At 36.4% G+C, this 15200-nt stretch overlaps 4 protein-coding genes across 4 annotated transcripts; all 4 read left to right on the top strand.

The window, feature by feature from the left end:
- Window positions 1–447: 447 nt before the first annotated feature.
- LOC138831764 (keratin-associated protein 20-2-like) lies at window positions 448–630 on the top strand. Its single transcript, XM_070028799.1, has one exon. It carries the CDS (start codon window positions 448–450, stop codon window positions 628–630), a length of 183 nt encoding a protein of 60 aa, XP_069884900.1.
- A 3947-nt stretch (window positions 631–4577) lies between these two features.
- On the top strand, window positions 4578–4763 carry LOC138831762 (keratin-associated protein 20-2-like). The gene has a single exon (XM_070028797.1). The coding sequence runs from the start codon at window positions 4578–4580 to the stop codon at window positions 4761–4763; it is 186 nt and encodes a 61-aa protein (XP_069884898.1).
- Window positions 4764–10317: 5554 nt separating this feature from the next.
- On the top strand, window positions 10318–10500 carry LOC138831759 (keratin-associated protein 20-2-like). Its single transcript, XM_070028795.1, has one exon. The coding sequence runs from the start codon at window positions 10318–10320 to the stop codon at window positions 10498–10500; it is 183 nt and encodes a 60-aa protein (XP_069884896.1).
- A 4547-nt stretch (window positions 10501–15047) lies between these two features.
- Window positions 15048–15200, top strand: LOC138831760 (keratin-associated protein 20-2-like). The gene has a single exon (XM_070028796.1). It carries the CDS (start codon window positions 15048–15050, stop codon window positions 15198–15200), a length of 153 nt encoding a protein of 50 aa, XP_069884897.1.

The raw sequence follows: 15200 nt of genomic DNA, 5'->3' as shown, positions 1-15200 counted from the left end.
AAAGAGGGGAGACAGTGAAGGAGAGACAGAGAGTGTACAGATTTAAGCAAAAAATTTTCCTTATGGAGAAATGGAAAACAATCAGACTAAAAATAGAAATGAGATACCTATTTTCTGATTTATATAGTACTGTGTATGGAGGTCTCATGTGCTAAATAAACTAAATATGCAGTAAGAGAAAGCTTGAACATGATAAAAGAATTTGGCTCATAAACTGATCATGGAATTCTGATGTAAGCACAAAATTATCTCAGTTATGAGGGTCTTGATTATCCACCAAACTGAGGCGCTCAGGATGCTGGGGGAAGCTCTCAGGGAGCACATGATGCTCACATGCCTGTGGTTCCCACCCACCACCCAGGGGTATAAAAGGCAGCTGGCACACAGACACATCCAGATCAACAATCCCACCTTCTGCTCCTGTCACAACAGTCCACTCCTGACACCATGTGCTACTACGGCAGCTACTATGGAGGCCTGGGCTATGGCTATGGAGGCCTAGGCTGTGGCTATCGCTGTGGCTGTGGCTGTGGCTATGGTGGCTATGGTGGCTATGGTTATGGTGGCTATGGTTATGGCTGCTGCCGCCCACTGTGCTGTGGAAGATACTGGTCCTATGGCTTCTACTGAGGGGTTCCCTCCACTGCTGAGCCGACTGCCTGTGTTCTCCTGTCCTACTGCAGCTCTCTTCAAGTTCCTTCACATGAGAAATTTATGCATGTCTTCAGAAATCTCAACTATACATTCAACTATCAGAGAAATTCTAAATGAAATACCTAGTACTTATTCTATTCCATTCGTTTTTACTTGGATTGTGTAATAGTTTGAAGAAATAACCTTTTCGTTTTGTATTCTGGGGTTAAATGGGTTCAAATTTTAATCTCCATTTCTGTGCAAAGATATATTTTATTAAATAAACTGTATTTTGCTATAAAAATTGTTTCCTATGGGTTTATAATATTTGCTATAGTTTTTGAGAGATGGGATTAAAGTACCGAGAATGAGAGGAGGAATTAATATAATAGAAAACGATAATTATTTCTTTAAAAATCATTAAACCTAGCTTATTAACCAAGAGAGAAAATGAACAGAAACCTGTTTAGTGGGTTAACTGAACAACTTAATGGGCAACTTGTGGAAATAACAAAAATTACTACTTTATCTTCTGTCATTTTGAATTATAGAGAATAATCAGAATTAGATGTCAGTCATTGGTACAAAATATAATCCACTCCAGAAAAACTAGAAATGATGATGGCACCCTGAAAACATTTCCATATTACAGAAATAAAATGTTACCAACATTCTGTCATCTCCAATTCTTTGTAGATACAAGTTACAGTTAAAATAAGATTGTGAACTCCTCTTTATTTTGCTCTATTTACTATTTTTGAGATTCAAACTCATGAGGATAGGAGATTTTTCTTAGTATTTTATCACCCCATCAGGTCTACAATACAATTCATTATCAAATAATAAGGGGTTATACATTTTTACTTTTTATTAGTAAATCATATCAGTAAAAGTATATCTCTTTTATTGAATAGGGTGTCGGCACCCTGAATGCTTTTCATGAATAGATAAAATTAAAGGCTTCCCAAAGTAATTCTTCCAGTATACAATCTATTTCCAATAATGTTTCTAATTAATTCTACCTCAGCCTTGCTAAGCCTGACTCTATTTAGGTTTTTAAACATTTCAATTATTCCAATAGATTACCCTAAGTATATATCCAAGCCTATAAACTAAGCTATTGTTACTTTACCAACAGATACAAACACAGAAATAGAAATGTACCCACAAAATTCTTATAGCATTTCCTCATATATTTGACAGAACAATAAAAAATCTAATATATATAACATATATGTATTTTCTTGTAACTTGTAAATCAACTCATACATTTCAAATGATGCTAAAAGTAACATAAATTTCACTAACTATCCAGAATATTTATTTAGAGAATGGTGACATGATGATATATTTTTCCTTCTTTAATGTACAGGTAAATTTTTCCCCAAATAGATTGAGTTTACTCTAAGAATGGATGAGAAATCCAAAACACAGAAGGTTGACTGTACTTATTTCATAGGAGGAAATGACATTCTTGTTGAATAAAATGATCTCACTCTGAATTATGCCCCCATGCATTCAGTTTAATTTCTCTTCATTATGTTTGCATTTTATCCTGTTCTTTATGTATCTGTGTGTGTGTGTGTGTGTGTGTGTGTGTGTGTGTGTGTGTGTGTGTGTGTATGCCACATTTTCTTGATCCATTCATCTACTGAGGGGTATCTGGGTTGGTTCCACATGTTACCTATGGTTAATAATGCTGTGATAAATATAGTTGTGCTGGTAGCTTTAGTATAGCCTTGTTTGCGATTGTTCGGGTAAATGCCCCAAAGTGGGATTGCTGGGTCATATATCCTATCTTTTTACAATACTGAGAATGGACTCAGAGCCTTGAACTCAGTAGGCAAATGTTCCTTCACTTGATTCATGCAACCAGCCCCTTCCCACTGCATTTTGTTGTGTCAAACAGGATTTCATGCTTTTGCCCAGCTAGTCTTGGATTGCTTAGCTCCGACTTGGCATCTGATGTAGCTATGATTCTAAGCATATGCTACCACACCAGGCCTTCATACAACAAACTTTTCAAAGATGCTTTAATCCCCAAAATATTCTTTTATCCTGTCACTATATATAATCATTCCTGCCTTTGTCTACGATTGACACCTTAAGTACAAGCTATGTTAGAAAGCATGGTATCTCAGAAGAGAGATAATTTCTGGCACACATATTACATGATTCTTCCTCCATCTTACCTCTCAGTGAATACCAGGACTGGTAAAATCCCTATCTGATGATTGCTGATTACTCCATATTTGGTTTCAAATTTTTCCAGATGTGATTTCTAACCATCTCAGAGCCATAATCGTTAATGCACCAAGACATCTGTCTCCTACGTGCATTGATACTGTGAGTCCACATTTTCCTTTGAAATTTCCCCAAAATTATATTCATTATTATTTTTTCTAACAAATCGGTAGGACATCGTAAAATAACCATTAGACTAATGAATTTTATACATGTTGAATATAGGATGTTTCATTTGATGTTCAAGAAATCATAACATTTTACCCAAAGTTATTTACCCAATATAATATTTTCAAAATAAACACCATTGATGAAATCCTGACTGATACAATCAGGCTTCAAACTTTATCTGGGTGATTAAAATCTATTTTAATTATTGTTACAAACATGTAATATATGTTTATATTAGATATGTTTGCCTATCTATCAATATTTAAAGGCCTAAAATTTCAAAAGAAAGAATACATTATATTTCCTTTTGTAAGAGTGAATGTTGTATTTGTAAGATTATTTTCTTGATGCTTTGTATGTCCCTCCCCCACGGTATAACCCCTGCTTTCACTGTATTTGATGGTATAATTTGTGGAGGGGAAGGGAAAAAAACAAATCCTTTAAAAAGGGATACAGGTGGAACCATTGCAACAATGAGATGTACAAGTTGTTATGTCAAAAAACAAACTTTACAACTTTGGTCAGGGTGGGGGGGAGGATTGGGTGGGGGGATGGGAAGGGATGGAAAGGGGAAACAAAGGAGGAAGCAACAATGCTTGATAAGAAATGTACTTATTATTTTGCCCAGGTAATTGCAACCCCTCTATACAGTATTTTCACAATAAGAAAAAGTAAAAAAAAACACTGAATGTTGTAGTATTTAAGGTACTGGTGTAGAATTTAAGGTACTGAGATAGACCTTTATTTTCTTTATGTTTCAAGCAATGTGTGCTAAATAAAAATGGCTTCTGAATAAGTCTCAAATATATGTACAGACTTAGTAATTTGTCTTTAAGCAATCATAATATAAAAAATGACTACCTCATTATTCATGACCAAGAGAGCAATACATGAGGTGCTAGATCAAAGTTTCTTCAAAAAACAAAAACATAAAAATAAAAAAAGAGGAGAATGGGAATGTTTGCCGGTAAGGTATTCAGTAAGAGAAAGAGTAAAGAAGAAAGGGACAGAGGAAGACCTGAGTAATACAGGAGTTATGAAGAGAGAGATGTGTGTGCGTGTGTGTGTGTGTCCCTGTTGTGTGTGTGTGTGTGAGAGAGAGAGATAAAGAGAAGACAGAAAGTCCAAAATGAATACGTTTCCCCCCTATAGACAAATGGAAGCAGAATAAAAATAGTCATGGAATACCCATTCTCATGATTGATATCCTACTGTATATGGTATCATATTTTTTGAATAAACTAAATATAGAGTCAAAGAAAATCTTAAAATTACAGAAGAATTTGGCTTAAAAACTGATCACAAAATCCTAATATAGAAGCGAAACCATCCCAGCTATGAGGGCCTTGTTTATGCACCAAATCGAGGTGCTCAGGATGCTGGGGGAAGCTCTCAGGGAGCACAGGATGCTCACATGCCTGTGGTTCCCACCCACCACCCAGGGGTATAAAAGGCAGCTGGCACACAGACACATCCAGACTCAACAATCCCACCTCCTGCTCCTGTCACAACAGTCCACTCCTGACACCATGTGCTACTACGGCAGCTACTATGGAGGCCTGGGCTATGGCTATGGAGGCCTAGGCTGTGGCTATCGCTGTGGCTGTGGCTATGGTGGCTATGGTGGCTATGGTGGCTATGGTTATGGTGGCTATGGCTGTGGCTGCTGCCGCCCACTGTGCTGTGGAAGATACTGGTCCTATGGCTTCTACTGAGGGGTTCCCTCCACTGCTGAGCCGACTGCCTGTGTCCTCCTGTCCTGCTGCCGCTCTCTCCAAGTTCCTTCACATGAGAAATCATGGAATGTCTTCAGAACCCTCAGCTGTACATCCAACTCTAAATGAAATGCATAGTGTTCATTTTGACCCATTATTTTTAATTGGATTGTATGCTAGCTTGAAGAAATATTTATTTTGTCTTCTAGTTAAAATGGGTCCAAATTGCAATCTCCATTTTTGTCAAAATTTACATATTAAATAACCATATTTTGCTACAAAACTTGTTTCCTATGAGTTTATAAGGTTTGCTGTTGCTTTTGGAGGGATGGGATTGAAACACTGAGAACGTGAGGGCATACTTTCTAATACAACTCAAAAGTATTCATTATTTCTAACAAGTTATTAACCTACTAAGAGAGAAGATGAATAGAAGTCTGCTCACTGAATTAAATGTACAACTGGATGAGCAACTTATGGAAATGCCTGCTTTACACTATGCCATTTTTGAATTATAAAGAATAATTATGTGCCAATCATTGGTACAAAATATCACCCAGCCCAGATAAAACAGAAAGGATGATACCACCCTGAAAACCCTTACACCTCACCAAATTAAAAGATTACAAATATTCTGTCTACTAAATTTGTTTTTCTGTAGATAAACATTAATAGTAAAAATAAGATTGTGCATTCCTCTTGATTTTGCTCTAATATTTCTGGGATTAAAATTCATGAGTTATAGATCTTTTTCTTATTTCTGTATTGCCCCTTGCAAGTCTAGAATGTAACTCATTTTTAAGTGATCAGAATTTACAAATTTTTACTTTTTAATATAAATCATATCAGGAGAACAAATGTGTCTATTTGTATTGAGTATTGAGACATACCTAAAATTTCTGGAGGTAGGTGATTGAATGCTCTTCCTGAATGGATAAAATCAAAGGTTTCCCCAAAGTAATTCTTCCAGTTCATATTGTTTCCAATAATATTTTTATTTCTTCCTCACCCTTGCTAAGTTTGAATATGTTTAGGTTTTAAACAATTTTAGTTGTTCTAGTTATTTCCCCTAGTTGTACAGGTCAGCTTATAAACTTAGATTGTTGTTATTATACCAATGGACAGAAGTACAGAAATGGAAATGCACGCACAAAATTCTTATAGGTTTTCCTCATATATTGGTCAGAACAGAAAAAGTCTAAGAGATATAACCTACACATGGTTTCCAGCATCTTTTAAATCAACTCTACAAATGTTATAATGTCAAAAACAATGTAAATTCCATGTAACTGGCTGTGAGAACTGGCTAGAGACTAATCACAAGATGAAATAGTTCTCAATCATTAATATAATGGACATTTTCTCTCCAATAGTTTCTGAGTTCACGCAAAAGATGAGAAATCTTCAGACACAGAGTATCTTTATTTCATAGGAGAAAATGGCATTTATGTCGAACAAATTGTTACCATTCTAAATTATATTCCAGTACATTTATTTTAATTTCTCTTCATTATTTTTGGTGTTTGTCCTGCTTTCCTCTGTCTGTTTATGTGTTTATGGGTTGTGTGTGATTATACATGTTAAAAAAGGAGCAACTACGGCAAATACAGAAACGAGAGAGAAACAGAGACAGTACTGAGAAACAATACTGGCTTAGGATGGTTCCTCAGTTTCTTTGTATCCTCAAGTTCAGTGCTCTGAAAATCAACTTGTTAATCTAATGCCATGCCATTTTTCATGTGATTCAGAAGCCACAGTTGATCAGACTATCAATTTATGATAATGCACCTAATTATTTTTTGCAATGCAGGGAATGAAACCCAGAACCTTGTATTAACTAAACAAATGTTGTATCACTGGATTCATGTGACCAACGCTTCTTCCCCTCACTTTTTATTTTTCTTTTATATTTCTGTGTTTTTTCAAATAGGATTTTGTGCTCTCTCCCAGGCTAGTCCTGGATTGTTATACTCCTTCTCTGCATCTGCTATGACTATAGACATACAGTACCATACCAGGACTTAATACAACAAATATTCCAAGCACTTTAGCTTTAGTCATGGAAATAGACCTTTATACAATCATCCCTTTCTTTGTCTAATATTGATACCTTATGAGTAGGTGAGTTAAGAAGCATGGTGCTTTAGAATAGAAATTAATTCTTCACATACATCACATGATTCTCCCTCCATGTTACCTCTCAGTGAACAACAGAACTGGTAAAATCTGTCTGATGATTGCTGATTACTCCATATTTGGTTTTAAAATTTTCCCACATATCATCTCTGTTCTAAGGGCAATGATCTTTTTTTTAATGTTTTTTATTGTGAAAATACTGTACAGAGGGGTTACAGTTACATGAGCAAGGTAATGAGTACATTTCTTATCAAGCATTGTTGCTTCCTCCTTTGTTTTTCCTCTACCATCCCTGCCCTGCCACTTCCACAATTACACCCCTCCCCCACCTAAATTGTTCAACAGTGTCTAGTACATCTCATTGTTATAAAGGGTCAAACTGTATCCCTATTTAAACATTTTGATTTTTTTCCCTTCTCCTCCCCAAATTATACCAACATCAAATACAATGAAAACAGGGTTATACCCTGGGGGAGAAACATACAAAGAAACAAAAAAAAATCACATGGTACCTTATAAATACATTAGAAACAATAGCATGTAAGAAAAAAAGCCACTTGTGTCCCTATCTTGGGGTTCATTTCGGTTAACATCATCTTATCTGCTCATATGTACATAGCTTTTGACCTTTTCTGTTTGTCCCAGACATATACTAGTTATTGCAAATAAGGGAAACTATTGCACCTATATTTCTTTGGGCCTGGTTTACTTCACTTAATCTAATTTTTTCCAAGTCTTCCATTTCCTAATAAATGGGGAAATGTCATTCTTTCTGATGGAGGCATAGAATTCTATCATGTATATATATGCTATATTTTCTTGATCCATTCATTTACTGAGGGGCATCTGGGCTGGTTCCATATCTTAGCTATGGCAAATAATGCTGCAATAAACATAGTTGTACTGGTAGTTTAGTATGGTCTTGTTTGTGATCATTTGGGTAAATGTCCAAAATGGGATTTCTGGGTCATAGGGGAGCTCTATGTGTAATCTTTGAAGAACCTCCATACTACTTTCCAAAGTGGCTGAACAAGTTTACACTCCCACCAACAATGCAGTACGGTTCCCTTCTGTCCACATCCCCTCCAGCATCTGCTGTTATTAGAGTTCTTGATTATTGCCATTCTAACTGGGATGAGGTGGTATCTCAATGTTGTTGTTTTTTTCTCAATGTTGTTTTGATTTGCATTTCCTTCTTTCTTTTCTTTTTGGTCAGCTGTGGGGCTTGAACTCTGGGCCTGGGTGCTGTCCCTCAGCTCAAGAGGAGCACTCTACCGCTTGAGCTACAATGCTATTTCTGGTTTTCTAGTGGTTTTTATTAGAGATAAGAGTCTCACAGACTTTCCTGACCAGGCTGGCTTTGAACAGTGATCCTCAGATCTCAGCCTTTTGAGTAGCTAGGATTACAGGCGTGAGCCATCGGCACCCAGCTTGCATTTCTTTTATGCCTAGAGAAGTTGAGAATTTCTTCATGTGTCTATTGGCCATTCTTATTTCCTCTCCTGAGGAAATAAGTTTTTAGCTTACTTATTTATTGGGCAGTTGTTTCTCTGAGGATTTGTTGTTGGGGAATTTAATTTTTTGAGTTTAAGTGTATTTTAGATATGAGACTCTTGTCCATTGTATGGCTAGTGAAGATCTTCTCCTAATCCATGGGCTTTCTATTGATCTTGCTAGCTATGTCCTTTGCCATGCAGAAGCTCTGCAATTTCATGCAATCCCATTTGTCCAACCTTTCTTTGATTTGTTGTGTTTCTGGGTCTCTATTAAGAAAATTTTGACCTGTGCCAAGGAGCCCTAGGATTTCTCCTATTCCTTCCTGTAATGTTTTCAGGGTGTTTTTGACTCCAAGGTCTTTGATCCATTTGGAGCTGATTCTGGTGCAGGGTGATATATAAGCATCTATCTTTAGATTTCTACAGGTGATTAACAAATCTTAAGGGCAATAATCTTAATTGTGCTGAGACACCTTATTTCAGACCCCATTTTTCCTTTGAAATTTTCCCTGAAATTATACCAATAATTTCATTTTTTCTAACAAATCTCTAGAGCACCATAAAATAACCATGAGACTGTTGAATTTTACACAAACTTGTATACTGGCTGCTTTATTGATTTTCCAAAAATAACATTTTGCCCAAAATTATTTATCACAGACAATATTTTAAAAATCAACACTATGGATGAAATCTTAACTGTCACAGGCTTCAAACTTTATTTGGACAATTGAAAATCTATTTTAAATATCAGAACAAATATTTAGTTGTCTAACATATTATATATACTTATATGTCTACTCACTAAAAGATCTAAAATACATGCTGGATGCTGATGGCTCATGCCTGTAATCCTAGCTACTCAGGAGGCTAAGATCTGAGGCTCATGGATTTAAAGCCAGCCTGGGCAGGAAAGTCCATGAGACTCTTTTTTCCAATAAACCACTAGAAAACCTGAAGTGGCACTGTGTATCAAGCGGTAGAGTGCTCGCCTTGAGCTGAAGAGTGCAGGGACAGCGCCCAAGCCCAGAGTTCCAGCCCCATGCCCGACCAAAAAAAAATAAGATCTAAAATACAAAAGATAGAATACATGTTTTCCTTTTGTAACATTCACTGTTGTAGAATTTATGGCTCTCTTCTATATGATGCTCATTTACTTTCTAGAAACTATGAAATAACGTGCATTAAACAATGGCTTCTGAATAAGTCTCAATTGTAGCTAGTTGCCATCTAGTAATCAAATATAAAAAAATAACTGCTTCATACTTCTTGAGCAATAGAGCAGTAAATGAGACTCTAGATGAAAGTTTTTTTCAAAAAAGTGAAAAAAAGGGAATGTGATGGGGATGTGGAGAAGAAAAAAGGAGAGAGTAAAGAAGAAAAGAAAGAGGAAGGAATGAGTGACATAAGGAATCCAGAAAGATGTATGTGTATGTGTGCTTGTTGTGTGAGAGAGACACCCACAGATAGAGAGACTAGGGAGAGGGACACAGGGAGAGAGAGAGATGGAGAGTGTTGAAGGTGATCCCCCAAATTTTCCCTATGGAGAATGGAAACAGAAAAAGAATCAAAATAGAAATGGAATACAGATTGTCATGGTTAACATACTATGTAGTGAGGTCACATGTACTGAGCAAACAACACTGAGTGAGGGAAAATCTTAGGCTGGAAGAAGAATTTGACTCATAAACTGATCGTGGAATTCTGACATAGGAAGAAAACCATCCCAGTTATGAGGGCCTTGTTTATGCACTAAATCGAGGTGCTCAGGATGCTGGGGAAGCTCTCAGGGAGCACATGATGCTCACATGCCTGTGGTTCCCACCCACCACCCAGGGGTATAAAAGGCAGCTGGCACACAGACACATCCAGATCAACAATCCCACCTTCTGCTCCTGTCACAACAGTCCACTCCTGACACCATGTGCTACTACGGCAGCTACTATGGAGGCCTGGGCTACGGCTATGGAGGCCTAGGCTGTGGCTATCGCTATGGCTGTGGCTGTGGCTATGGTGGCTATGGTGGCTATGGTTATGGTGGCTATGGTTATGGCTGCTGCCGCCCACTGTGCTGTGGAAGATACTGGTCCTATGGCCTCTACTGAGGAGTCCCCTCCACTGCTGAGCCGACTGCCTGTGTCCTCCTGTCCTACTGCAACGATCTCCAAGTTCCATCACAAGAGAAATTTTTGAATGTCTTCAGAAATCCCAACTACACATTCAACCATCTGATAAAAATGAAATGTTCATTTGACCCATTATTTGTTAGTTGGATTGTGTGGTATCTTGAAGAATTATTAGATATGACTCTCAATTTTTATGAAATGATGTGTATTATGAAATAAACCATAATTTAAACCAATATTATTTATGTGTTTGTTAAATTATTTTTATCCATTTCATAGGTTTATCTGTGTGTGGTTTCTTTCTGAGTCATGAGAAGATAAGGAATGGGAGTAAGAAAAAGAGAGCAAGATTGTACATCATTTGTGTATTAAATACTAAAGCTACCAGCACAACTATGTTTATCACAGCAATACTCAACATAGCTAAGATATGGAACCAGCCCAGATGCCCCTTAGTAGATGAATGGATCAAGAAAATATGGTGTATATATATATATATATATATATATATACACACATATCATATATAATTACCATATATATATTTACCACCACATATATATGTATGTGAATATATATACATATATATATATATATATATATATATATCTCCAAGGGAATTCCATGCTTCCATCAGAAAGAATAACATTGCTCCATTTGTTAGGAAATGGAAAGATTTGGAAAAAATCATATTAAGTGAAGTAAACCAGTCCCAAAGTAATTTAGGTCCCAAGGTTTTCTTTATTTGCAATAATTAATATACACATAAGATAATCTTATCAGATGAGCTGAAAAGCTCAAAAGCTATGTATACACAATCATATAAGATAATGCTAAGTGAAATGAACCCCAAGATATGGAAGCAAATGGTCTTTGTTGTTTTTGTTTTCAATGTACTATGTGAGTTTTTTGTTTCCTTTGTATTTTCTTTCCCCTATGGTATATCCCCTGTTGTCACTGTGCTTCGTTTTGGTACCCTGCATGTTGTATATATATTTGTCCAGTCTGGTGAGGGAAGGGGAATAACAAAATGGTGAAAGAAGGAAACAGGATGAGCCATTGCAACAATGATTCCCACAGGACAGTATATTGGAAATGAACTTTAAAATTATGGGGGGATGGGGTGGGGCAGGGAGGAGTGTGGTAGGTGGTGGAGGGAATGGATAGTGGGACAACAACAAGGGAAGTGGTTCCAGTGATGGACAAGTCATGTAGTCATTGCCTTACTCATGTAACTGTAACCCCCTGTACAGCATCTTTACAATGAAATTGAAAAAAGAAAAAATATTGTTTCTAACAAATCATTAATCTAAAATTATTAGCCAAGGAATAAAATTAACAGAAAACTACTTAGTGAAATTAAATCCACACTTTGATGAGCATTTATTAAACATAACAAAAATGTCCACTTTATGTCAATGTGATTTTAAATTATAGAGAATACGCAGAGTTAGGTGCAGATCATTGTTTAAAATGTAATCCATTCATAACAGTAAGTATAATAATATTAAGAAAAGCCTTCCCATGTCACTATAAGAAAAGGTTAGCAACATTCTGTCCTCTATGTTAGCTTTATTAATAGACAAAAATTTTTTAAAATAAATGAGATTGTGCACTCTGGCTTATTATGCTCAAGTTAATGTTTCTAAGATCTGAAATAATGTGTTTAGTAAAAACTCTATTTTCATATGTGTGTTGATCTATGACAGGTGTTTAACACAATTCATTTTTAAGTAATAAGCAATTATCTACTTTACTTTTACTTTTAATAGAAAAATCACAACAGGAAAACAAAAGTTTTAACTTCTGTTTAGTATAAAAATAGATATAAAATTTCTGAATGTAGCTGGACGCCGAGGCTCATGCCTGTAATCCTAGCTACTCAAGAGGCTGAGATCTGAGGATCATGGTTCAAAGCCAGCACAGGCAGGAAAGACCTTGAGACTCTTATCTCCAATAAACCAATAGAAAACTGGAAGTGGCTCTGTGGCTCAAGTGGTAGAGTGCTCACCTTGAGCTGAAGAGTGGAGGGACAGCACCCAAGCCCAGAGTTCAAGCTCCACGACTGATCAAAAAAAAAAATTCTGGATGTAGGTTATCTGAAGGTTGAATATATAACATTGAGTGGTTTTCCAATGTAATTATTCAAGTTCACAGTCCATTTCTAATAAAGTTTCTAATTTTTCCTCTACTCTATAAAGCTGCTTAGGGATTTTAGGATTTTTAACAGTTTTGATCAATCTTATTGATGCTCCTAATTCTATACTCATTCTTTGATATGGTTACTTTACCAGTAGACACAGATACAGAAATAAAACCTCCACACACAAAAAGCTTAGATGTTTTTTCTCATATATTTTCTTGAACAATAAAAGCTATAACACACACCACCTACATATATTATCCTGTATGTATTAAATAAAATCTAATGAGTAAGGATGCCAAAATGCAAATTCTATCCAACTAGAAGTAATAATGGGGTATTAGTGACAAGATGAAATGTCTCTCCCTCTTCATTATAGGGGCAAGTGTTTCCTACAGCATTTCCAGCTGAGTTTACTCAAAATATCGGATGAGGAATCCACAAACACACAGGGGTGACTATACTTATTTCATAGGAAAAAATAAAGTTTATGCTGAATGAACTGTTACCACTCTAAATAAGGCTCCAATGCATTTAGTTTAATTTCCTGCTTCCGTGTGTATGTGTGTGTTTGCTTATTTGTGTGTATGTGTACATGTGTAAGTATGCATGTGAAAGAGAGGCTTAGTGATGGGGAGATAGAAAGAAGACAGAGTGGACACAGTACTGAAGCACAATACTGTCTTAGGATGCTTGTTCGGTGTTTTGTACCAAACATTCAAGTATCTGAATATAAAACTTTAATCTGGGGTTATGCAATTTCCATGAAATCCCGAAGTCACTGTGACTATTAATCAGACCATCCATTCATAGAAATATATCAAACTATTTTTTGCAAGGCTGCAAATGGAACGCAAACCCTTATACTGGTGATGCAATGGTTCTATCACTTGAGTCATGCTACCAGCCTTTTCCTTACAGTATCAGATTGGATTTCATGCTTTTGTCCACATTAAATCCTGGATAGGGATCCTCCTTTCTCTTCATTCTGGATAACTAGGATTATAGGCATGTACCACCACACCAGGCCTTAATGTAAGAAAATTGTAAAGACACTTCAGGTCATCAAAAGAGTCCTTTATCCTGACGCTCTAACCTTCCTTTACGTTGTGGATATTGACAGCACTGACTGTTATCTCAGGAAGCAGAATATTTGCTGTCCCTCCATCATGGCATTTTACATTCATGCTACAAGCCAGCGAAGTTAACACAGATCAAATGCTGTCTAGTAGATGTTTGATCCTAAAAATTTCCAGAAATGGTATCTGTTCATCAGCTCAAAGCAATACAATTTTGATTGCTTAAACATTGCAAGAGTCTCATAGAAACATTTACATTGTGAGGCATATTTTTAAAATCCTCCCCCAAAGGCTATATTACCTACACCTTATTTTGATAAACATCTATTACCATGTGAAACAGCTATTAGATAAGCAATTTACACAGATTTGACTAGAGACCTTCTTCTTTAATTTTCAAGAAATCATGACATTCAACACTATTTATAACACTATGACTGACAAACTTAGTCCTTAAATTTTATTTGGGAACTTTAAAATGCATCTTAATTATTAGAAGAAACATTTAGTATGTGTAATATATTAAATGCAACTATACCTCTAACCACTTAAGAAATGTAATTCTTTATTTTCAATTCAAAGATAGAAAACATTTTCCTTTTGAAAGATTGCAACCTGTAGTACTTTAGTTCCACTCTGAAAGATGGTCATTTAGTCTGAAAACTTTCAAATATTATTTTCAAAACAGTGAACTCTAAATAAATCTCAAATACACGTACAGATTATAGTAACTTGTTCTCATATAATCATAATATCAAAAATAAGTAGCTCATTATTCCTGAGAAAAAGTCCCTGAACAGTCTGTCTAGATGATACATTTTTCAATGAAAAGATAAAGTGGGGGAAACAAAGAACAAGAGAGAAACAGTGAGAGGACAGAAGAAAAGGCAAAAAATGCAAACCAAAAATATTTTCCCTATGGAAGAATGGAAAAAGAAGCCAGAATCTAAGTAGAAATGGAATAACGAATTTCATGATTTACATCATACTGTGTAAATAGTTCACATGATTTGATCTACTAAATATAGAGTGTGCCAAAGCCTTCAAAACTGATGAATTTGGCCCATAAACTGATCATGGAGTTCTGACATGGGAAGAAAACCATCCCAGCTATGAAGGCCTTGTTTATGCACTAAATCGAGGTGCTCAGGATGCTGGGGGAAGCTCTCAGGGAGCACATGATGCTCACATGCCTGTGGTTCCCACCCACCACCCAGGGGTATAAAAGGCAGCTGGCACACAGACACATCCAGACTCAACAATCCCACCTTCTGCTCCTGTCACAACAGTCCACTCCTGACACCATGTGCTACTACGGCAGCTACTATGGAGGCCTGGGCTACGGCTATGGAGGCCTAGGCTGTGGCTGTGGCTGTGGCTATGGCTATGGTGGCTATGGTTATGGCTCCTGCCGCCCACTGAGCTGTGGAAGATACTGGTCCTATGGCTTCTACTGA

This window comes from Dipodomys merriami, unplaced genomic scaffold (genome assembly GCF_024711535.1).
Source record: "Dipodomys merriami isolate MVZ:Mamm:240054 unplaced genomic scaffold, mDipMer1.0.p SCAF_2, whole genome shotgun sequence".
In the NCBI taxonomy this organism is placed as follows: Eukaryota; Metazoa; Chordata; class Mammalia; order Rodentia; family Heteromyidae; genus Dipodomys; species Dipodomys merriami.
The sequence above is the reverse complement of the archived record's forward strand: the minus strand, read 5'-3'. Positions and strand labels throughout refer to the sequence as shown.

What these genes read in the sequence shown, in the direction of transcription:
- LOC138831764 (XM_070028799.1), top strand. Translation starts at nt 448, where the DNA reads ATGTGCTACTACGGCAGCTACTATGGAGGCCTGGGCTATGGCTATGGA.
- LOC138831762 (XM_070028797.1), top strand. Translation starts at nt 4,578, where the DNA reads ATGTGCTACTACGGCAGCTACTATGGAGGCCTGGGCTATGGCTATGGA.
- LOC138831759 (XM_070028795.1), top strand. Translation starts at nt 10,318, where the DNA reads ATGTGCTACTACGGCAGCTACTATGGAGGCCTGGGCTACGGCTATGGA.
- LOC138831760 (XM_070028796.1), top strand. Translation starts at nt 15,048, where the DNA reads ATGTGCTACTACGGCAGCTACTATGGAGGCCTGGGCTACGGCTATGGA.